The sequence below is a fragment of the Malurus melanocephalus genome, unplaced genomic scaffold (assembly GCF_030028575.1).
Source record: "Malurus melanocephalus ecotype Western Australia unplaced genomic scaffold, MMel_1.1 scaffold_386, whole genome shotgun sequence".
In the NCBI taxonomy this organism is placed as follows: domain Eukaryota; kingdom Metazoa; phylum Chordata; class Aves; order Passeriformes; family Maluridae; genus Malurus; species Malurus melanocephalus.
This window is the reverse complement of record NW_026623618.1, coordinates 84,646-109,395: the sequence shown is the minus strand read 5'-3', so window position 1 is coordinate 109,395 and position 24,750 is coordinate 84,646. Positions and strand designations below refer to the sequence as shown.

At 38.4% G+C, this 24,750-nt stretch overlaps 1 protein-coding gene across 3 annotated transcripts in view; it reads left to right on the top strand.

Moving 5' to 3' along the window:
- The first annotated feature begins 16 nt into the window (after positions 1-16).
- SGMS2 (sphingomyelin synthase 2) overlaps positions 17-24,750 on the top strand; it is a 31,974-nt gene continuing 7,240 nt past the window's right edge. The window contains exons 1-4 of one of the 3 annotated variants that reach the window (XM_057379088.1): positions 17-95; positions 20,048-20,672; positions 21,265-21,382; positions 23,073-23,226. In XM_057379088.1, the coding sequence (XP_057235071.1) occupies positions 20,218-20,672; positions 21,265-21,382; positions 23,073-23,226 (727 nt within the window). In that variant the 5' untranslated portion in view covers positions 17-95; positions 20,048-20,217. The other 2 variants (XM_057379087.1, XM_057379086.1) reach the window with 2 other exon arrangements.

Genomic DNA, 24,750 nt, shown 5'->3' with positions numbered 1-24,750 from the left:
GGGGCCGGCACCTTGTGCGGCGGGCGGGGGCTCCGAGAGGTCCGGCCGGTCCGTCCGGCCCTGCCCCGGACAGCGGCGGCGGCGGCAGCGCCGGGGTGAGTCACTGCTCGGAAATGGAGTGGGCGGGCGTGCGCGTAGCAGAATGAATGATGTCAGGGAGCACCGCGGCGAGCATGAGGCTCGCGGCAAACACGGCGGCGGCCGCAGCCCCGAACGAGCGCTGCCCCCGGCGCCCCCCGGSCCGGAGCCGCCCTCCAGCGGAGCAGCGCTTCCAGCTGCGGCACTGCTGAGGCAGGGAAGCTCTGCGAGAAGTGTCGCCACCGCCGACGCCCTTAAAGTCGGTCCSTTTCGCCAGGAAGGAGAAGAGGCTGAGGCTGGGAGAGGAGCAAACCGCAGGGAAAGGTAGAGATTGTGGCAAACTTTCTAGCTGCTTCTGCGTACTGCTGCCTCACTGGTGGGAGTGTCTGCCCATAAGGAACTGCAAAGCCCAAACCTAAGAGCCCTGAGGCTCCAAAAAAGACTTCAGCCGCCTTTGGAGGAGGAACTGCCAGCAGTGCCAGCTTTTGCATACACAGCAGAGTAGGTAAGTTGGGAACGGCACAGGTGGATTAAAAGCGTGGCGTACCACAGGTACCCACTTGGAGAGCCGCTTTCACGGAAGACATACACGTGTCAACTGGATAGAGACTRGGAAGAGCAATCCCACGTCTGCGATCTCTTCCGTTTCTACAGTTTGAGGCCCCTCTAACTGGGGAGGGTACCTGTTTTGATTTTTCTTGCTAATATGTGATTTACGGAACATGCCTAGTTTTTGAGTAAAATTGTATGGTTTTGGTGTGGGCAATGTATATATATATACCCCTAAGACAGCACCACGTACCTAGCTGCTCAGGAGGGAACTTCCAAATGTGTGATTTCAGYTCAGGAAGAGAATGTGTTATAAGGATCATAAGGGTGCTGTAAATGTATTTTCCTATAGGTTTTTTTTTCCTCGTTGCATGTCTGCTCTATTGAACACTCAAACTTCCTGAARTGCTGCTGAACTAAACTTACTGTGACTTGGTGTCAGAGTGCATTTCTAGCAGAGTGCATTTCTCTTAATATTGCATGGTTTCTGGCATATGTTTAGGTTAAAAACCCTGTGAAAAGTAGTTAATACATATTCTTCTCTCAAGGTGATAAAACTAGTATATAATGTAGAACACCTATTTTTCAGTTTAATCCATTTCTAAACATTTTATTTAATTTGAAGACCTTAGAAAATCAAACATCTATCCTTAAACCACTTGACAGCTATTAATTTRTGCACAGTTAATTATACAAGTGAATGCTTCCATAGAAGTATTAGCATAAACTGAGCAGATGCATGGTACTTCATCTGAGACAGCAGGCCTTACAGTTTTGGCAAGCTTCACTTTAAACCACATTTATTAAATGGTTTGTCCAAAATCAATTTGATTTTTTTTTCATTTTATCTGATGTAGTTGCTTAGATGTGTTATTATTTGACAAGGCAGGTTTTTTGAGACTCTGTAGCCTTAAATAGTTTCTGTCTCTGAAGCCAGTAACTTTTAATCTGTATTTTGCTCTAACTAATCTAGAGCTTAATTTACTAGAAAGGTCAATTTTGCTTCCACATTTATTTTCTTTTAGGTTGTTAGTCCAGCCTCATGTTAGTTCAGACATGAATTACCACATCTTACTGAAAAACATATTTGTGTCTGTCCTTCAGAAAAATATTCAAGTGTACCCTATCTAGTGTGCCAGTCTTAGAGGATATTAGACAAATCAGGTGGTGATGGGGAGAAACTAGGTGAAAATCTACGGGGACRACAATAGTAAGATGATAAAGTATGATGAGGTAGATTTCTGTTCTGTCCTTGAAGTGAACTTAGACAATGGAGAAATGACAACTCGAAGAGAGCAAAGAATTTTTTTTTTTTTTAAATCATGGGTTGGTAATCTGAATTCAGAATGCCTCTGCCCTTAATTTTAAATATTGAGCCGTGGTTGGCATGTAGATAAGCATCTACTTTTCTGCATTGTAAAAGTGTCTTGTGATTATGATATTTTAGGACAGAAATTAATTCAGAACTTAATGTTTTAAATAGGCATAAGAAGTATTATATCAGGGACGCACTATTGTGGAAAACTAAAGATTTCCTTACCAATGCAAAAAACCCAGCCCATACAAATACCTCTCTGTCTCTGGGAGAGATGAATAAGAGACTTAATCTCAAATAATTTTAATTCTAAAAGCTGGAGTTCTTTATTTACAGTGCACAAGTATAGCATATTAAAGGTATGTAAACTGAAAAGTAATGTATTGGTTTTTAAGGATTAACAAAATAAATATTGAAACAACTGATGGATTTAAAAAATAAGTAACCTATTTTAAGGAACAGAAAATGTAAAAGAAAGTTTTTGAAGAAATGGCTCATTACACTTAAGTCTCTTGGAATAGAAGTGGACTTTAAAGATACAGTTATTTGTAGTAAAATTGCATACATCATCTGCTTGGATTTTTTTTCTAATTTTGGTGGGCTGTTGGCCTACAGTGTTATTTGATACTGTTTGTAGGGTGTGGACAATGCAGATGCTGTGACAAATTATTTAGTATGGCTATGGTATTGCAGTAGTCCAGACAGATGCTGGGAAGATTAATGTAACACTAGGTCCACTGTCTTCAGAGAAATCTCTCTGCTGGGAGAATTGTTTGTACCATGGACACCACTGTCCCCAAAGATGCTGTGCACAGTAAGAATGTCGGGCATCCAGGCACCACTGTCCCAGCAGATTCTGAAGACCTTAAGAGCTGCTAATGGGAAAGTTTTATGTAACACAGATAGCTCTGTCTTATCTTTGAACAGAAAGTCTATTCTGAACATTTCTTAACTGTACTAAAACCTGACTCTTCTACTGAGGCTCCAGAACGTTAATAACCACAAATGTCTCCTGTGTGATAATGCTTACTGTTTCTCTTCCCCACAATAGATGTTGTGGTGATATGGGCAATACGAAGGATGAAGTCCTTTTACCAATATAAATGGTTTTGAAAGTCTGTAGCTGTTGRAAAGAATTTTAATAGGACCAAAATATATAGTAAAACTGAATCGGCTTTAAGGAAACTTGGTACTTTTACTCCAGCTAACATACCTGCAATATCTGTAAAATAAGGAGACTACTGTGCCTTGAGGTTAAATTTGTGGTTGCTGAGTAAAACTTCCTGCTTCACTGGGTGTCAAGTAGGTCCTCTTGTTTTCAATCTGATGGCATTAAAAAATGTTGAGGTCTAGTGTGCTGTACAGATGAAGAAACAGTTTGTCAGAGTATTTGAGGCTGTTGAGGTGATAATTGCAAATAGAATAGTTCTTGATGAAACAGTGTTTTGGTCTAGATCCTCAGAGAAAATAGTAAGCATGATTAATCAGGAAACTTCACTGCATTCATTCTGACAAGAGAATTTTGAAGCAAAAAAAGCATTGATTTTTTTTTTTAATTTATTTTTTTTTAGAAAAATAGTTTCTCTAGTGTGTAACTCTAGAAGGGGAGAATGTCCTGTTCATTTGAAGATACCTGAACAAAAAAATCAGGTTTCTGGTTGTCACTTAGTCTCMCCAGTTGATGTATGATAACTTACAACTCTATGTATACATTCAAGGAYGTCACACTTATTCTATAAAGTTTGTGTACAAAAATGAAGTTTCAGATATTAGTGGATCTGTGACAGTTCCAAAGTCTGAGCTTTGTGGTCACACATTGCAATGTCATCCTGTTCCTGGCTTTTCTCCTGGCTTTTAGAATTCATCTCTTTTTCCTCTATTCTGTAGTCTTCTTTTGTAGTTTGCTTTTCTTCATATTTAGACATTTCCTTAGGCTGAATCTCACTAGGAGCCTGTGCTGTGCAGCARGTAAACTTCGCAGTAAACTTTGCATTGTTGTTGTGTCTGTGGTTACTGATGCAAATTAGGATTAGGGTTGTACACCTCTTCTTCCTTGGGGAAATGCTGAGCTTCTTGGGGACATCACTGAATGTTTTGAAAAGTTGCATCAGCTTAATTTGGGTGATTTAAGCTGAGTTGGTGCAGAGCACTTTAYTTAAGCATGGTTAAATTTAAAAGAAGTTCCCTCTGGCTTGTTTTTGATTTAGCAGTAATTTGAAATCTTAAATGGAATTGAATTCAGTTTTTCAGATAATATGTAAGGTCGTCATAGTTGAAACTGGGAAAAAAGTTTGAAGTACAACAATGATTAACTCTATCTTCAATTATAGTGAGGTCATTTGATGGTGGAAGAGGTGGATATCACAAAAGAAATCAATGAAAGTAAGCAAAAAAACTCAGGAAGTTAAATATATTTAAGGTTTTTTTCTAATCCACCATCTGAGAATTTACAACTGCCTACGGTAGTTTATGATCACTGATTTTCAAAAATTCCCAGGCAATTGCTAATGTTCTTAGTAAAATGTATTTCAGAGGCAAGTTTACCTGTTACTTGTCAAAAGCCAGTATGACCCATGTACAGTTCTGTAACTTCCATGCATTTGGGAAAGAWGATCTTTTTGCTTAGAGTACCTGTTGGCATCTTAGGCCTGTGTCAGTTTTGCTGCTACTGTGAACTTAAATATTCCAAGAGTGAAGTTTTAAGTACTAATATGGGCAAAACTCATAAATAAAACTACCGAATATTACATTTATTCAGTTTCTGTCTTTGCAGAATACAAGTTCTGATAGCAAAGTGTCGCTATGAGCTATCAAAACTTACGGAAGTTTGCATTTGTAGTGTCTAAGAGAAGGATGGCTTTTTTGTTTCACTTGGTCATACATCTGTGATGTTCATGCCTCTAATACTAGAACATAGATTTGGTTGGAGTTTGTTGGTTGTTTTTTGGTTTTTTTTTTTTTTTTTTAATCTCAGCTAGCTATAAGTGGGAGTCTTTAATCCTATCAGAGTGCAGAAATCTGTCCAGCCTCAAAGAACAGTCCTGTGGCAGAGCTGGTATAGAACCTGGATCTTGTAAGACTTAGCTTAAAGTCCTAAGCAAAAGGTAATGGTTTTTATTTCTTGAAGTATTACTGCAAGTATTTTGGCATATGTTACTACTTCGTAAAATCTTTAATAGGATACTTGCATCTGTAAAAGTCCTTTATTTAGAAGTCATCTGCTCTCACTATTTGTTCTTTTTATATTGAAGTATGTTTGCATTTCTTAATTTTTCTCTTTTCAGAGTGTGTATTCTGCTTAACCTCCTAAGGTCTGTTGTGTGGTGAGAGCTARATGGCTTCTCACAGTTTGTTTCAGTCATGTGAAATGTACATAACAGTGACAAAATATTTACTTACGCACACACCCAAGTTCCTGCTTATGTTCACTCTAGTGCTGCACAGTTGGTTAGTGGAGCAGAGCTAAAAAAGGAGACCGTCTCCAGACTCTTTTTCCCAGTTTCAGTTATGTTATGCTTATGTCCTATCTAAGAAACTGAATTCAACTCTATATGCTCCATTTAAAATTCCAGACTACTGCTAAATCAGAAATAATGAGACAGTCTCCTTATTTAGGTGACATAATTTGCTGAGGAGAAGCAGCAGTAGAGAAGGTCATGCCTCATAGTAATTTATTCTGGCTTTCATCTGGAGGGCATGATATAATCCTATAGCTTGTTGATAGTTCCAGTATGCTTCTACAGTAATTAGTTTTACTTTATTTTTTTTAATTTATTTTACTTCCTCACATCAGCTATTTAAATGGGAAACTGCACTTGCTGTCTGTATATGTTTTATGAGGTTGCCAAATGCCACTGCCTGTGTCTTGGTTTGAGACTGAACACAGACTATAGGGAAGCAAATTGTTCCCATCACACTGCAATTGCTTCAAAAGGACATTTTAAAAACTGTAATGCTGTGTTACTGTATTAACAGTGCTAAGACAATACTTAATGTAGAATTCTGTTTCATCTGCTGTCAGTTCTTCTGATTCAAATTTATGTACTACAATTCCAGTAAAAGATCAAAAGCATTTGAACTGAAATTCTGAAAGCAATGTTTTGTTTTGGTGGGATTTTTTTGTGTAATACTGAGAGAAATTAATTCTTGTGACTAATTTGGATTAGTTGATCGATGCTGGTTTATTCTGGTAATTATTTCAGGAATGTATAGAAATGATCAGTATGTCATAGCCTAAAAAGTTAACTCATGTTATTTTTAGTCCTGTGTACTAAGAGCTTGATAAAAGTCCTATCAAAACTTGTGGTTTTTCCTGTTTTCATAATGATATACTAATGTGTTAGGATGCAAGGTAAGAGTTCCTTCCAATGCCAGTCTCCGAACCATGACTTGTCTTAATTTGATTTTACTCAGATTTTGTATATTAGTTTGAGAGGCATTTGACAAGAGGTCATTCTTGTCTTATACCACCTTGGTCTTGTAGAGGCCAAAACTTGGCTCTAATTAATAAGTAACAATTAATACACTTGCTTAAGTTGCAGTTACTGGGAAGCAGATTCTGTCTGCTCTGTTTTGCACAGAATTGTTTGCAGATGGCTTTGAAAGCATATGTAAATTTTGCATGCTGCTATGGGGAATGATCTTGAAATTTTTGGGAAAAAAAAATCAACTCGATGCGGCAAATGTCCTAGAAAGCTAAAAGCAGTCCTCTGGAGTGAAACTCTGCTTGCTTCCATTCTGTGAGAGTGAGCATTGGCTGAAATGGTTTAAATCCTCTTATTAACTATTAAAAGTACTCATATATTAACATAGATGAACAACACTCTTCAGTCTTTGTTTTCCTAGAAGTTTGCTMACTTTCATGAGGGACTTCAATCCTGAGAGGAAGGGCTGTGGCATCCTGTTTGGCTCAAAGCGAGAAGTATTAAAGGCATTGCTCGTTCCAAGGTGCCAAAGTGAACTTGGAAGTTAATTTTGAAGTTAATATTAAGGCAACTTACTGATGTAGTGTTATGGATTTAGACTTCCATCCATTGCTGTGATTGTATCCTGAATTTTCAGATTAGTCAGAATTCATCTTCTTAGCAATAACTACAACCTGGAAACTAAATATTGCACATGCTAGACAGCTGAATGGCAAGTACTTTCCAATAAGGATTGCTTTCTTGTTGGCCTTTGTTTTGTCTTATGCAAGTGGCCGTGATCATTGGCTTCCTCTATGCAGGTCTTAAGACTCAACTACTTCCATATGTACAAACAGGTGTAAGTGTTATGATAAGTAGTAGTTCTTCATTGTTCTGTCTGGAACGAATTATGCCAAGTAGGATGGAATAATGTGTATCTCTCTGGTAAAGTCAGTAACTTGTATTGACTTTTTTTAAAAGTTAAGATGGATGTAATAAATTTCAGCTGACCAACAACATTATAATACCTGCCAAGCTAAAGTAGTTGGGCTAAATAATACTATTTCTTGCTCTGGAAGTACATTTCTTTGATGTGAAGTGTTTGGTTTTTTCTATAGCATAATTTTACAGATTGCAGGCACTTCATGCTTTCTTGTGTACATTACTTCCTAGTCACTGGATAATCTGAACAAGGTAAGCTGCATTGTTTAGTTTTACAATGCAGAATGAAAGTTCCTGTAAAAAGTTTCTAGTTTTTTTTCCCCCTAAATTTGTGCTAAGAGTTTAATATAAAGTTTTAARCATCATACAGTTTGACTGAACTCTTTAGCTCTCTTACATTTGAGGAGCTCAGAACTGTATTTAAAATGGGGTGCTATTCTCCTTCAAAGGCCTGGAGGTCAGAGAGGAGTGGCAGGAAAGCAGAAGCTCTCTGTTATACTGCGTTAAGGGCAAACACTAGAACCATTTCATTTTCCCTTACCTGTAACTCTTGCATAACTTTCTGATTTCATGTGCTTTCTTCCTATTCTCCTTTTGTATCCTGTGGTGGTAGGATCAGGCACAAAGCTTTTAACACTGCGAGCCTTTCTAGAACATGTGGTAGAGACAACASAGCTTAGTCACAATTTGACTGTCATGTGTGTAATATGCAGAAAAAGTTCTCATCAAAGTCTCCATTGCTGTTACAAGGACAGCTAGAGGAGGAATACTTAGGCTTCCATAATTTGCTCAAAGAACCACTATCTTGATTTATCTTGCATAGCGCTATAATGAAAATGCTTCTGACTTTAATGGTTTGTATTGCTCAGCAGGTTTTGGACTGATATTAGATAGCTTACGATTTGGTCATGCATTGATGAGAATGTAACACGAAAAATGTACTGACATGTGCATTTGTGGTGATGTTCTATAGTGGTTTCAATTGGAATAAGAGAAGAAGGCTTTTTCCTTTGATCAAAAGGCTTGTAAACTGTAGGACAGTATTTCGTTCTGTATTTGTAATAGTGTGATTGATGGAGTAAAATACACTCTGAATGGACAGAAAATGTGGTGTTGTTTAGGATGATGTTTTTGTCTTGTCACTATTGTGACTGTTTTAAAACACTGTTTTCACACCTCTCATCTCCTCTTTGTGATTCCTGTAGTCTAGGACAGTTCAGAGATGGAGTTAAAGAGTAAAGGCAGCCAAACTCTGCTTCTCTCCTTCCCCACCCGAGTTCTGTCTTTTTATAGTTCCAACTATGTGAAGTGGAACTATGTGCACAAAGTCCTTTCCACTTTCTCACTTCATAGTTCAAGCTATGCTGAAGATATGATAGAATGGCTGCTGACTGATACCTGCTATGTCTCACCATCTTTGACACAAAGTCATTATGAGTAAAATGTCGGGCTTAGTCTGAGAGAAGAGATTGACATGTTTCACTCAATGCAAGGGGAATTGAAGACCTGTAGACCAGATGCACCCATGAATTGACACAAATTGAGACAATAAGCTAGGATAGTATTTTGCATTCCTTGTCTTAAAAAGACTTCTTTTAGAAAGTTTTTTTACTTTTTTGAAATTAAAGTATTGGGAAGGAGAGAAATAGATCTCTGGGATTTCAGATAAATTTCTTCTGTTTTTTCCCAACAAAGCCTACCAGTGCGTGGGTRACTTGTGATCCACTATGTTTATACAGACATTTTCCTATTATATAAGTTAAAAATTCATGGCCTAGACTATTTGCATGAACTAACTAATTAATACTTGTGTACTGGGAGTAGAACGGCTTGGCATGGGCTGGAACTTGCTAGTATCCCTGCTTGACTTCTGCTTCCAGATAAATAAAATATGTCTATCTGGGTGGCAGCTTTTATGGCAAGTCCTGAACCATCCCGATCTCTTTATCTTGTCTTGATAAAGCCAGTGATTCTGTGAGTTGGGATTGGTATGGAATGTTTCAGGCCATTTTCTTGGTCTGCCCCAGCTGTCATTAACATCTTGGCACACCTCCCATGTTATGGTTGTAGCCTAATGTAATGTGGATTTTTTTATTTCCTCCTAATTGGCTGGTATTAGTCTAGAAAGCTGCTGCTTCTCTCCTCTGCAGACCTGTAATTGGTGCTGTGGAGGTGTTTCTGTTACACAAGGTCTGTCATGCAAGGCGTGGTATTCACATGTTTAATATTGTCCTTGTCATGTGAATGCTGTCTTCTATGCTTCACCTGTGCACCTTAGAAATAGTGAAGCTACCCACATTTTAAAGTAGTGCTCTCAAGTCAGTGCAACGGACATGGGGACCTAGGATAAGCCCCTGTGAGACTTCCCTACGCTTCTTTTGCTGTCTCTCTGGAATGGCCTTTGTGCCACTGGTGTTTGGATGCGCAGTCCTACCCCTGGCAAGAGGATACTCGCACAGAGGAAAGTAGTTGAGAGCAAAGGCACGTGCAGTGGCTCTGGCTGCAAAATGGCCMTGCAGGAGCCGTTCCTGGAACAGCTGATTTTAGCTGAGGCTGTGTTGTGCAAGCCCTTGTCAGGTCTCCATTTACCTCGGTAAGTACCTTAAAAAGTGGCCTGGGTTGTTGTCGGGCTATGTTCATGAAAGCTCTTGAAATCCAAGTCACTGTTGTGTCTAGATTTCGAATTATGCTCTAGACAACAATTTTCTTAGATTAGGTCTGTTTGTCCTAAATTTAGAAGGCTGCTCATAAAGCCAAAGTGTCATCTGTGTGTGCTGATAGATGCAGGTCTCTTGACATACTTGGTATTTTTGAGGAGAACTGATGGAGGAGCACAGCAGAAATAGCAGTATGTAATAAGTCACTGCCCTCCTTCATGGGAAGACACAGTTGGTAGACCAGAATAATTGTTTTTACCATGCCCTAATTTTGCCAAGTTCTGCATTCTCTTCTTTTAAAACTGATTGGCATGATTTCCCGTTGAACACTTAGTTCTGTCCTTAGACTTTTGTAACTGATCACGTGGAATTAGTTGATTCACCACTTATTTATTGTACACCATGGTTACTTTGATTCACCACTTATTTACTGTACACCATGGTTACTTTAGTGCACATTCACAACACTGATCTCAGTGAGTCTAGAGATGAGACTGACTTTGTCTTAAGCAGTTTTTGTGGTTGSAGTTCTGACTGGTGTGCAGTTTATAGAATCTGTTTCCACGTCCTTCCACATTTCAGCTAGTCTGTGTGGCACCTCACTGGCCTCCCCTCCTCTTCCCACACCAATGTGTATATAGATGGCTGGTGGACATGGGGGTAAGAATGCCATACAATGCTTCTTGGATAATTTTTGTAAAATGCTTTCTATTTAAAGTAAGCTTTAGAACTCTAGGACCTCCCATGAAAATGTGACCAAGAATTACAGTATATGTTTGGAAATCACTTTTTCCAAGTGTCCTTCCTGAAAACAACTTTTTTGATCACACATTCTTTACTTCCAATGCCCCAAAATTTTTCATGGACAGAAAGACAAAGGTCACAAGTGGTCTTGGGTTCCAGCTTGTATATTTTCTTGTCTTTTGACACAAAATTTAAAGTGACAGTAGTGTTACTTAAATGAAGAAAAGGAAAATAAATGATGTGCAGTGCAGCACACTGTGCAGCTGGTGTGAATGCCATTTAGCAGGCARTTCGATTGGCCATCTTGTATATCTACTTCATATTCAGGCTTGATTCATTAGAGTGATTATTTGCTTGCCTATGTTTTTTAAGATAACAGGTTCAATGATGACCAGAAGCCTTCTTTGAGCATAATAGGTAGGATAGGGTGTGGAAGTTGCTCCTTGAGGTACAGGATGATTCAGTGTAGTGTAAATCATTCTGTGTAGATCGAGAGTCACCTCAGTACTTTCATACCAGCTTTTACCAACTGATGGATAAGATCAATGTAATTTAAGTCATTAGATAAATTTCATTTGTACCTTTTTAGTTATGCTGTATGTGCATGGGCAAGATGTRGGTGTTCCAAAGTTGCATAATGTTAACAATGAAAGACTCTAATGATGGCTTTTTAGGAGAAATGCTGAAGATGTTATTCAGCTGTTTTCTTGCAGAAATACTAAAATTGCAAGATTAGAAGTAAGTGGGAATTTGAATATCACCGACTTCCTTCTTTAAATCCCTTCTGTCTAACTTAGTTTTTWAAATCCTATTTAAAAAGCTTTTAAAAAAGCAATGAAATTCTCAAACTAATAGGTGGGAAGGGGAAGGCAAATAAATGAAAGCATTGATGTGAATGSTGAAAGCCTGTATGCTGTCTCACGAGCAGCTTGGCATAAAGGAATTTCGTTWTTGCTGTGGTGTTCAATGCAGGGTTGTTCTTACCGAAAGCTGCAGTTCAGCAGGGAATAATGAAGAGAGGTTTGAATTATTTTGGAGATGTTTAGTTAGGTTCTTAAATAGTATCTCTGTGAGGGGCAGTAAAAACACATTAATAGGATTCTTGGCCCTTTTTTCTGGGTGAGGCTGAAATACCCTTCCCAGATATTTTGCTATTGCAGAAAGATTTTTGGATTATAATTGTTAGTATTTTCAATTGCTGTCCCACTGTTRCGATCCTCTCAGAAGATTTATTTAACAGTGATATCCTGTGTTGTGGAGAGATAGCTTGCCAGGCAGAAGTAATTATTCTAAAGAAATGAGTGTTCTGTTCATCAGTGTGTGGCAGAAACAAAAATGAAGAAGGAAGTGTTGAAGTGCATTGTACTTAAGTGCTTGGTATTTAAACAGTGTTTTCTCTGAATTAAATAATATAAAAAGGAAATGTTTTTTCTAGTCAGCATAATGTGGAAAGTATTTTCTTCTATTAATAGAAAGCTTTGAGCTAATGGAATACTTGTTCAAGTTTAAGGAAAACCATGCAAGGGACTGCATTGAAAGCTTAGGCTGTGATGCCTTTTTTAAACTGTGTAGTGCTTCCCGTTGCTGTGTAGAACTTCAGTGAAAAACCCAGTTACATATAGGAAGCTTGATATAATTTGGGTTATTGCAAAGTGGAAGCTTCAAGAATATATTATGGGAGAGTTTCTTGCTGAYGTTCTAATCTTCTGTGTGAACGTCTGAGTTGATCGTGGTAATTGCTGAAATTGCTCAGTACTCTTAACTTTTTGGTGTTGGAATTAAATTTACCTGGGTTTAATTCTGAAAGTGTGGCAAAAAAAGCTGGAGAGGATAAAAACTGGGAAGGAAGCATTTAGTGTATGAGCTGGATGTAGATTTGGATGTCTGAGCCTGTAAACAAACAGCTTGAATGAGGGATCTGTGTATTCCCATCTCTGTTTCACTGGGGGTGCTGTTGGTGATGCTAGAGCCTTGGGCTGTTACTGCTTGATGGTAGGCGTGGCAAGAAGGTAGACGGGAAGACCAAAATAGGCACTACATCATGTTTTAAGATGAGTTTTAGTCAATCTGTTTACTGTCAACAATAGATGATGTGTTGGGTCAGCATCATCCCTCTTAACTAATATTCATAMAGGTTTCCAGGCAAGTGCATCAGAGTTGAGCAAGCTGAAAATGGTCTCAGAATTCTTAGGGAGGGGAGAAGCTATTAATGGATTCTTTCCTGACCTGAYTTAATAGGGTGTAGTTAGCATAGAGGGTAGACGTGTATTGTTAGCATAGAGGGTAGAACTGATCAGAGTGTCGTAAGATAACGATGTGTGTGTAGATATTGGTGTTTCTGAAAGGAGGTATTTTCACTGCTCGAGCCTCTGAACCCAGCAAGTGTTGCTGCTGTGGAGAGTTGTAATTTGTAATGTGCCAGTTTAACTGAGGGATACATGAAACCAACTTATAGTATAATCTAAGTAGTTTTAAATATGCTCTAAGAATTCATGAGGGGTCTTTCCACTCTCACCAGGTGAAAATTAGTCATAAGCTTTCCAGGGACTAATGTCTGTTTCAGGCTTTTTTAATATGCCTACTCTCAGTGCTAAAACARCTTTTATCTGGATTTTGCAATTTGTATGTGTATTACTGCTGATATTGTAAAATGGTCTGCACATTTAGGTAATTGTTGTCCTCCCACTTTAAACTTTTAGGAGGAGGGTTCTTGTTGCTTCAGAAAATACATTAGAATGTTCTCATAAATGTGACCTCTTATTTTGGGTTTTGGAGTTGGCACGGCTGCTTTTTGGAAGTAACATAGGGAAAAATTGACAGGCATTATCTTCTTAGTAATTACTTGAATATTTTTAGGATATATCACTGTTAAATTTACTGAGTGTGTAACTTCCTCCTCTAGCTGCCTGATGGCTGATAAGCTGTAGCRCAGTCACTTTAAAGTGCACATTAGTCATTGTGACTCCTCACCACCCTGTACTGAAAGTGGTGACTAATCTCTGGGTCTGACTTTCCATTATGAAGTGCAACCTTTACTCTCAGTAACTAGGTGGAGGATTTAATAAAACAGTCTAAAACATTCCTGCCTCCTGTGCTGGGTCCACCTACTTCACAGCCAGTGTTTGCAACTTCTGTGTCAGCTAGAAAAGGTGTGAGGCATCAGATGTGCTGCTAGGCTCTTAACAAATCTTTAGACCTTGCTGTCTCTTTGAGAAGAATCTTGCTTTGGATAGTGGCTCTTCAGCAGTATCTCTGAAGCTGTATCAGAATAAAAGCAGTTAGCAGTGAGAAACCAGCCTGCTACATAAAAGCCTGATCCAGAGGCTTATTTTGGCACTTTTTTTTTTTTGCATTATTTTGCCTAATGATACTGAGGTAATGCAGTGACTTCCATGCATTGTAATACTGTGTTTATAATAGTCTTATCTAAGACTTAAAATAATCTTTTCTAATGAATAGAATAAGGTTATGAGCCAAACATTTTTTGCACTGTTACAAAATATGCAGTGACATAGCACCTTTTTCGCATTTATTCAGAAGCAGCTGTTTCATAGCTTCGGGTTAGCAGACTTTGTACAGATATGAAATACTGAAAAAGTCTCATTTTGGAGAGTATGAGTTAAGCAGAAAGAAAACTTAATCTTGTTTTTCTGGAGTGAAGAAGTTGTGAAGGAGTCTTTAAGATTTAGACTTCAACATCGGAAAAATGTAAATATTTCTTTCAGCTCTGTTGAAAAGGGATTTAGTAATGTGCATTGACAGCGAAGGCAACCAACACTGTCCTGGGCTGTATTTTATAGGAGCATAGTCATTATTTGTAGGGAAGTGATTATTCCTCTCTGCTCAGCAGTACTTAGCTGTGTCATACKGTATCTGATTTTTCGTCCTTGATCCAGGAAAATCATGAGCTGGCAGCAAGCCCAGCAGAGGGACCATCAGGGTGGTCAGCAGGCTGGAGCACAGGCCCKGGGAGGGGAGGCTGGGGGAGCATGGGTTACTTCAGCATGAGGAAGAGCAGAGTCAGAGGTACCTGACAGCAGACTCTTCTTTCCTGCAAGGATGCTGTCAGGAATGTCAGGGCCAGACTCTTCACAGCAATGGGAAGATGAGATACCATGGCAGTAGTTTCTAACAGGTAGATACAAACCCAGTAGATTTAACAAGTAAAAAACAAACAAAACAACAAAACAACAAAATTAACCATCCAGCTTTCACTTTGAGAGCAACTGTGCAGTGGAACTGGCTGCATAGGGAGGTTGTGAATCTTTGTAGGCATTAGAAGTACAGCTGGATTGAAACCCTGAGTCATTGCTGATCCTGGCCAGAGGCCCAGAGACCTTCTGAGGTTTCTTCCAACCTGAATGATTCTGTTTGTTCTGCTGGATCTGCAGATGTATGACTGACCATTCTCAAAACACTTGTTTTAGGAAAGACTGTTAACCTGTAAATAAAACCAACTTTGTCATATATATGTGGATTATTTCCACAATGAGTTACAATAGCGCCAAAAGAAAATAAATAATTGCCATTTGACAGCTATTGTGACCTTGTTTYGTGAAAGTTAAGGGTAATATTAATCATAAGGAAAAGCTAGGCATGTCRTGGTGTCAAGATCTGAAGCACCTTTAAAGGACATCACTCTTAATTACCAAATATAGTTCTTTGGAATATGGCTACCAAACTGTTCAAGAGTTTGAAGATGTCTTTAAGCAGTTAAGGCAAACCTACTCAGTAGTGTTCAAAATGTTAAAAGAACTTAAAGAGACTTCTCTTTGCTTGAGTAATTACTGGRGCCAGTTGAGTGAGGCTTTGAGRACTTTGTCTAGTTAAAGGTRTCCYTACTCATGGCAGGATGGTTGGAATTACRTGGTCTTTAAGCYCCTTTTCAACCTAAACCATTCTGGGATGCCATGACTGCTTTTTGGGACRTAATATTTCAGAAACCTGGTACTACTGTAGAACACATTGGATAAGGAAATTGCTAGGAAAATGGAATCTAACATGCCTTTTTATTAAGAGGTGTGAAGAAACATAATTCCACAGCACTGGTAAAACTTAGTTTGTACAAATAGATGACCTGTATCCTTGAGGCCTTTCTCTGGAATTGAGGTGTGTTACACCTAAACGTGTAACATTTATGGCAAGTGAGAACGTGATGATAATGAATGGTACTTCTGTAATCTAGCTTTATTTTACCTGCAGTTCTTCTTTTTTTTTTATCCTCCCAGTGGTCTGTGTGCTGTGACATGTACATRTAGCCTGGAAGAAGGGATACTATAGAAATTAACTGAGACCTGGACTTCTTTCAAAAATAAAAATTAAGGAGAAGCCCCTCAAAGCAAGGGTTTTTTCATTGCTGTCTATATAACAGCAGTATCCTGGCTTCTTTTTTAGTTCTTGTTCCATAGGTAGTCCTAAAAATTGGACTGACCAAAATACARGCTAGCTAACAATTGTTTCCCAGTAATTGTGATACAAAAATATAATACAGTGTTCTCTCATGTTACTTCAAAYTGTGCTTTGTTTACAGATACTTTTTCTGCAGTTACCAAATACAAGAATATGGTGTCAAATGTTTGAGCCAGCCTTAACAAAAGTGAATGGTGCTTCAACATAGTACTGCCTAAAAATCTTTTCATCTTTTGTATGAAAGTATAGCTTCTCTTAGTGTCAGAATAGACCAGTCTTACTGCTTTGGATACTCTTGTTCCAGTATTATTGAGACAGCAGGTTAAGAACTGCATATTTGAAAATCCTGTGCAAATTGTGACTATTCAGTCCTTCATAAATTAGAGTAAATGAGGTATTTTGAGAAATGTTGAAGTTCCAATACTGGATGAGAAATACCAGTTGAGAGCTGACTTTGTGAAAATGACCTTTACATGAAAATCAGATGACTAACATGCTAAATWAAACTCCATGTTGTTCTTAAGTTCTAGCATAAAGAGCCAAATGCAGACATGCTTTCTTWTGCTTATGTCTCAGAGCTGTGCCCCACATCAACTGTTTTCTTTCACATAACAGGCAAATGGGGATGCAGAAAGCTAAAGAGCTGCACAGGAGTAGGTAGGAGCTCAAGATAAAAGTTAGGACCTTTCCTCTTTTAGCATCTTCTTAATTCCTGAGATTCTTTGAAATATGTTGTTCCTTAAGGCAATTACAATTCATGCTGTAAAGTTGCTGGTTAAGAAGCTCTGCTTCTTGATGAGGTAACATTTATTTTTAGAAGGTATAGAGGTGGTTCCAAAAAGAAAACTTGTTCCTAAAACCTGAATGTATCCCTTATAGGAATTTTATTTATCCTTTTGTGTGACTTGGCCAGTTTTGTGTGAGTTTGAGACTTCCCCAGTAGTTGGTCCATATTTTACAGCAATTTGGTATGCATTTCAGGCCTAGGTGTTAGCAAGATGGCCACTTTTAGGCCATTGCTTCCTGGTTGCTGAAGTATTCGAAGGCCAGTTTATGGGTGTCTTCTGTTTTTGATCTGGGAATGTTTTGGATTTGACCAAAAAAATTGAATRGATATTTTTTCTGAAGTAACAAGGACAACATGAAGTTAACAGGAACCACACCCCTTATGGGTATGTGAATGAATATTTGAATTGGGGACAGGAACTTAGCAGAAAAACCTGTGCACTTCTGGGGAATTCCTTTTACAGCCAGTAGCAGAGGATGATTAGGCAATTGGTGCTGTGTCTGTCTCTCTGGCCAGTCAGATTGGCAGCAAGGGACTGAAAGCTTCGAGCAGAGTGGCATTTGTCTTTTTCATCAATAGAGTTGCTGATTTCTTTTTGAATATGGGAGAAACAGGTTGAAAAGGTACTGTAAAGGGAAGCACTTACCTTCTTACAGATCATACCTACAGATCAGATGATATGTAACACCTTTAATTATCAATGTAAACAAACTTTTGACCACAATATGCACTCTGCTTGAAATAATCTTGATGATGCATCAGAAATGGTGGATCAATATGCCTTGCAATCCATTTAAAAGTACCCGGAAGGAACACAACTTTTTCCTGCAAGCTGTAGCTATAATTGTTTTGCTTAATAAGTTAATATGAGAACACAAGCACCACTCTACATTTTAGGTTCTTAGGTTAGTCTTCATCTGTACTTCAGATACTCTTTGATCTTCARTGCTTACTTGGATGTCATTAAATATCTGAAAGTAAAATCTTTCTCTTAGCTAACTCCACTAGTGAGATGAGTACTTGTGGGGAAAAGAAGGAAATAACTAATGTAGTTTGCTCTCAGTAAATGCATAATTCTAATGTTTCAACTGCGCACAATGTAAACTTTACCAGATTTTGCTGATCACTGCCTCAGCAAACTACTGTATGTAATGTGATGGTGAGAAGTGGAATCTTGACTTAGTAGATGAACATTAAGTACATGCATTCCAAAGTATAAGCAATTAGACGGGTTCAGATTTTTTTCTATACCGTCACTAAAATGTTCTGTCATATGCTTAACTTCAGTAGACAGAAGGAATAGAAGAGTGTGTGTGTTAAGAAAAAGCCTTGTGAAAGCTAAAATGTTATTCTGCTCTAGTTTTGAGTTAGGCTGTTGCTTTTGTAGGTGCTCTAAAAGTGTATTTTTTCTTGTAGGAAGCATCAGAGAGGTTATTGCCTGGCTGGTGGGTTAAATATGCCCTTTTCTTAGAGATGCAGAGATCCCAGTATGATTGCTAAGAGGGAGAAAAAGCATCCAAAATCACTACTTGTTTTCTTGRGGGTTTATTGTTCATGCGTGTTGTGTGCAGGTATCATACACTTGTCAATCATRAATTTAGAAAAGGTAGATGAATGACTGTGGATTTCAGAAGCACTGCTGAGGGATTAGTTTAGAAATRCTTCTTGGCTGTTCCTGTATTATTTGTATGAATGTCATATATTTGGGATCTGAACTTTTACCCCTTCTCTTTTTCAGTGGTTGAGCAGCACCTAGGAAGTCAGTGGGATTTACATGCTGACCATGTTAAATGTCATCTTTATTTGGTAGGGATGAGGCTGAGGGACCAAACACAATCACTTGACTTTCCAGGCTCTTCTGGTTTTACATTGTCCTCTAAGCAGGTTGCATGTTCTTACGCCAAGTCGTGTGGTATACAGTTAGGGAGACTGGCAGCTCTAGTGACATCATGACAACTTAACTGTACATAAAGCATGGCAAACTGGCAGCTTGTGTTGGCATGYAGAGACTTGAGGGGGTAGTAGTGCTGAACTTCTCTTAGAGGAACTATTAAAATAAGAGAGAATCCCAATTTACTGGTAGATAYAGAGCAATTTGTACATGGTAATACTGTTTTTGCCATAGGAGTTGAACAGAGTAAGAATAATAGGTACATTACAACTGTGGTAAATGGTTTCACAAAACTTTAAAGATGGGGAAGTGGCCCTTGTTTTTACTAGAGCGATGTCTCTTCTCTAGAGATGAATTTAATTCTGTTCTCCTTGTAGAAAACGTTATAAAACATACTAGCTTATCTGTTTTTTTAATCTTACAAAACTTCTGCGWATTAACAGATGCAGCCTGGAACAAATCCTGAGTAATAATGGATTGTTCTATTTGTTCATGTTTAAAAAACCCACATCTAAATGGATTTTTTTTTTTTTTAATTTGGCTAAAGGGCAAACACAGGTTTATTTGTCATCTGTTCTACCTATAGTGTACCATAAAAAAGAATCTAATCCAGGCCCATGTTTCTCACTTATCTGACATTTCAGACATTTAGTGGGTATTAGAGTAGCTATATAAACACTTTTTTTTACTTGGTTGAATATTCATTTAGAGCCAATGAAATTTAATGGAGCCATTTATTGAGCAGATTTTCTAGATGAATCTAAATTACCTTATGTCTTCCAAAATTAGATTTTTTTTAGTGTCCTTCTGGTTTTTTTTTTCCTATCACCTGAACTAACAAGATTTGTCTGATCTATATGGACAAGCCATAGTAATATCTGTGGCAACCCTTGTCAAAACAGGGATATTTTGCATGGAAGATCTCTTGAGTAGTAAAATTCAATGTTGCTGCAAATATATATTAGTCTTAATTCTGATAACTGATGAAGCAAGTGATATGATCATTAAATTCTGTGTATCCTGTCCTTTAAAAAAAAACCAAGCCTAAGTTGGTACTAGTTCTTAAACTGATAGGAAGTTTATCAAGTTACTTAATAGGAATTGTCTTGAATTATTTCAAGTAATAGTCTACGTCTGCTTTGCCTTTTGACTGTAAATGTAAGTAGAGTTGGATGGAACTTAAAAATGCCTATTCTGAGAATAAGATTTTTGTYCACTGTCACATTACTAGTTATGAAGATCCTCAATATCTCTTTTGGGGTTCTTTTGCAGATGATTCAGCTCTAGAAGAAAGATTTGTCTTCACAAATTCCTTTGAAAGCACAATGGACACATTTTAGAAGTCATCTAAGAACAAGAACACTGGACTTTGAGGAATAACAGAGTTCAGAGAGCCCAGAAATTGGTCACTAATAAACCCGCTTTTGCCACACAGCTTGGAAATGAATACCATTGAAACAGCAAAGCTTGAAGAGCATATGGAGGGTCAAACAAATGACACTTCTAATGGCTACTCACGACCTGCAGTCTCAGTCAGTGAAGAGAACAAAAATGGCRCTAGCAAGCCAAAGGGCTTGTCTAATGGCTTGCGAAAAACAGCAAAGAAGTATCCTGATTACATCCAGATTGCTATGCCTTCTGAATCTAGGAACAAATTTCCTCTGGAATGGTGGAAAACAGGCATTGCCTTTGTCTATGCTCTCTTCAACTTGATTTTAACAACTGTCATGATCACTGTAGTACATGAGAGAGTACCTCCAAAGGAGCTAAGCCCTCCCTTGCCTGACAAATTTTTTGATTACATTGATCGTGTGAAATGGGCTTTTTCTGTATCAGAAATAAATGGAATGATACTACTTGGATTATGGATATTCCAGTGGTTGTTTCTTAGATACAAGTAAGCTATTTTTTTTCTTTGCTGTAAGTTTTAATTGCTCATTTTGGATAGAAGAAATCGTGCTGTAAAATCCGTAACAATACTGTAGAATAGGGTTTGCAGGAAATAACAAAGGGATTAGTTGTTTGCAGAATGTTCTAGTGTCCATGCCAGATGTGGAAATACAAGTTTTCTTATTATTGAATGATATTTTTCAATTCTGAATTTATGACACCTGTGTTGTACTAGTCAAATCATTGAGATTGGGCTTTTCAAAGATGTTTAAACCTGTACATATTTAATTCAAGAATGTGGTTATAGATGAAACTAAAAAGAGAAGGTCACTGAATTCAGGAGAACTCTCTGCACCTTTAAGTTAGACTGGGGRCATGCTAAATTGATGGGAGCTTTGGACTATAAGGAGCTAATAAGACTAAAAGCTGAAGAAGAACTTTTTAATATTTGGTTCAGAGAAGTGTGTGGTGAAGAGCTGGAGTGGAGCTGCTCTTTCATTCTAAGGATTTAGCTGTGTAATGAAGGTAGATCTCCATAACTTGTTACATATCCTGCATACAGTCTTTGTACTAATTTTCTCCTTTTTCCTTACTTTCAGATCAATAGTGGGACGCAGGTTCTTTTTTATAATAGGAACTTTATATCTGTACCGCTGTATTACCATGTACGTTACCACCTTACCTGTGCCTGGAATGCATTTTCAGTGTGCACCAAAGGTAAGAGCCTTTGCTTCTTGCCTTAGTCTCTGCGTGCGTCCTGATGGTTCCTTAGGACAAATAGAAGATAATGCTTCAGGTATTACTAAATAAGCTGTGAGCTGATGTCTTCAGAAACATATAGGTAGTGATAACCCGAAAGTTGTGTGATACAGAAAGAGCCTCCASTTGATGCAGTTGGGTACTCCCTTTYGAAACATCTTACGTAGAAATAGTGCTGCTRCTAAGTCAATAAACTTGCTTCTGAAGCTCAAGGTATTAGCTCTTAATACTGCAGTAATATTACTTCTTAGAATGGTAGGATACCCAAAGTGAGTACTGTAGTTTGTGGGCTGATATGCAAGCTTCTGTTGCTGTATCCCTTTAAAAACCCACACTGTTAATGTGCTTTGTCTAATTTTTCACACTGTTTGGTCAAGAGCTCTTGCAATACCTGAAGTCAGCTGCCTATCTCTGCTTCCAACCTGCAAAATGTGTAGGAATATGACTTTAAGTTCAGCTTCATAAATGAACTGATACTTATAGAAACATGGATGTGCTAATAGTTTTGCAAAAGTGTTTAGAAAATTTAATGACACTGGAGTTAAGTGGTGATATAAACGAGTTGTTACCCCCACTCTAGGTTACTAATAAACAGTTGTAGAGTTAAAGTTCCTTGGAACAAAMTGTATTGTGTTGGCTGTACTGAAAAAAAAGTATTGCCAGTTTAGTGGGGGAATAAATTTGTTACCTTGTGGATGGGATCTCCAGTCTTGAGTTACAGCATCATGGCTGTTGTCTTCTAGATTGAGACAACTTGGGGACATAGTGGACAAATTACTTCTCTTATGAATCAGTGTCTATTTGAAAATGCTTTATTTACCTGCCGCTGTTATAAAGCTTTAGCTGTTTTGCTCTAATATCTTGGGGAATGGCTGTGCGTTGAGGAGTGAGAAGAAGTAATCAAAGGAAAATGTGACTGTCTCTGCTGAAAGTGCATTCTGCTTGCATTAAACCATGATACATTGCTTGGACTGTGCAATAACACTTGTTGATAATTCTGGATTTTTTTTTTGTCAGATGTGAATAGTTTTCTGATTATGGAAAACACAGTTTTTCTTGTTGGGGGTTTTTTTTGAGTTAATTTAAAACAGCTAGGCAAAACAGAGTGTATACCTGGTCTCTATGAGAAATCAAAAGCTGCTCCTAATGCATGCTTTAAAAATGTACATMCTCCAAATATGAGTAGATCCTGACTGAGTTCATAACTAAATCTAAAATGAAGTAAGTTTAAGGTTTTTACTCTAGAAACACTGTTTTCTCTTAACAGAATAAAAGAATTGATAAGCAACGTTGTACCAGTTTTGAATGGGCTTCRTACACACTGTCATGAGAGATCCAGCCTTAAAAATTTTCAGTGTTTACTTTTTCAGTGTGTTCTGCATCTCATCCTCATACACTGCATATTTTAGAATAGCCTGGGAAAGCATASACAGAATGCTAGTGTTAGCAAAATGATCTTTACCACCTGTCAACTTTGAAATGCATGCTTATTTWTTTAAGAATATATGAAAGAAAGCCAAAGAAAATTAATATAGTTTGTCCTTTTATCCCTGTCTCCCTGACCATACATGTGTTCTGGCAAGAAATTTACTTTTGTCACTTATGGTGTATCTTAAAATTTATTTTGTACTTCTTTCTGGTGTTCTAGTTGAATGGAGACTCTCAGGCAAAGGTTCAGAGAATCCTGCGACTGATTTCTGGTGGTGGTCTGTCCATAACTGGATCACACATCCTGTGTGGAGACTTCCTGTTTAGTGGACACACCGTAGTCTTAACGCTGGTCTATCTGTTCATCAAAGAGTGTAAGTGATGSTATTTCAATGCACTTTTTGTTCATATTTGTTGTACTGGGAAAACATGATAAAAGTATGTGTGAAACTCTTGCCCTCCCAAAGTTACTCGGCAGTTGTACACAGACTGTATTTATATGGGTTTRAAAAACAAATTGAGTGGAAATGGAACCATGGCTGTAGTGAAATCATAAAATGGTTATAGTTGGGAAGGACCAGTGTAGGTTATTTTGCCCAACCTTTCTGGTCAAGCAGAGTTCCCTAGAGCACATTGCACAAGTTGGTTTCTAGGCAGTTCTTGACTGYCTCCAGTGARGGAGACTTCACAGCCTCTCTGGGCAATCTGTTCCAATGCTTGGTCACTTGCACAGTAAACAAGTTCTTCCCTACCTTTAGGTAGAACTTCCTGTGCTTTGTCTCCTGACTGATGCTCCTTGTCCTATTGCTTGGCACAGCTGAGAAGAGTCTGGTTCTGTCATCTTAACACTTCTGTACAGATACTTAGAGCCATTAATGAGGTCCCCTCTCACACTTCTCCAGTCTTAAACAGGCCCATTTTCCTCAGTCTTTCCTCATAAGAGAGGTGGTGCTCCAGACTGGTAACCACCCTCATAGCCTTCCACTGAGCTCATTCCACATCTGTCTTGTACTGGGGAGCCTGGAACTCCAGATGTGGCCTCACCAGGGCTGCATAGATGGTCAGGACCACCTCCTTCAACTTGCTGGCAATGAGCTTACTAATGCATCCCAGGATACTCTGCCCTTTTTGACCCTGAGAGCATTGGTCATGAACAATTTGGCCATCAGGACCCCCAGGTACTTTCACAGCAGACCTGCTTTCCAGCAGGTTGGCCCCTACCCTGTTGCACCAGGTTCTTCCTTCCTAGGTGCAGGACCCTGGACTTGCCCTTGCTGAGTTTGGAAAGGTTCTGTTCTTTCCACCCTCTCAGTATGTGAGATCTGACAGGCAGAACAGCACCACTCCTCTGAGCTTTGTATCTTCAGCAGGCTTGCCAAGGATGCACTCCATTCCCTTCATCTAAGTTGTTGATGAATAAGTTAAACAGTACTGGGCCYAGTATGAACTTTGGGTTGAACTAAACTCTGATTAGAAACACCTTTCAAGTCCTGCCATTCAGCTAGTTCTCAGTCTTCCTCACTGATTGTCCAGCCTTGCCTGTGAGAATATCATGGGAAGCAGTGTCAGAAGCCTTGCTGAAGTTGACATAGATATCATCTAATTCTCCCACATTATGTGTTGAGCCAGTTGTCCAGATTTTAAAGGCAATCAGGCTGCTTAAGCATGATTTCCCTATGGTGAATCCATGCTAATTACTGGATCGCCTTCTTGTCTTCCACATGATTAGTGATGGCTTCAAGGGTGAGCTGTTCCATCAYCTTCCCAGGGATTGTGGTATGGCTGACCAAAAATACTTTGGGCTTTAATTAAGGGCTTAATGTGGCTCAACATGTTACCTCTATCTTTATGTCAGTATTTATTGGTTGGTTAAAACAGAAGATTTTCATCATTTGTGG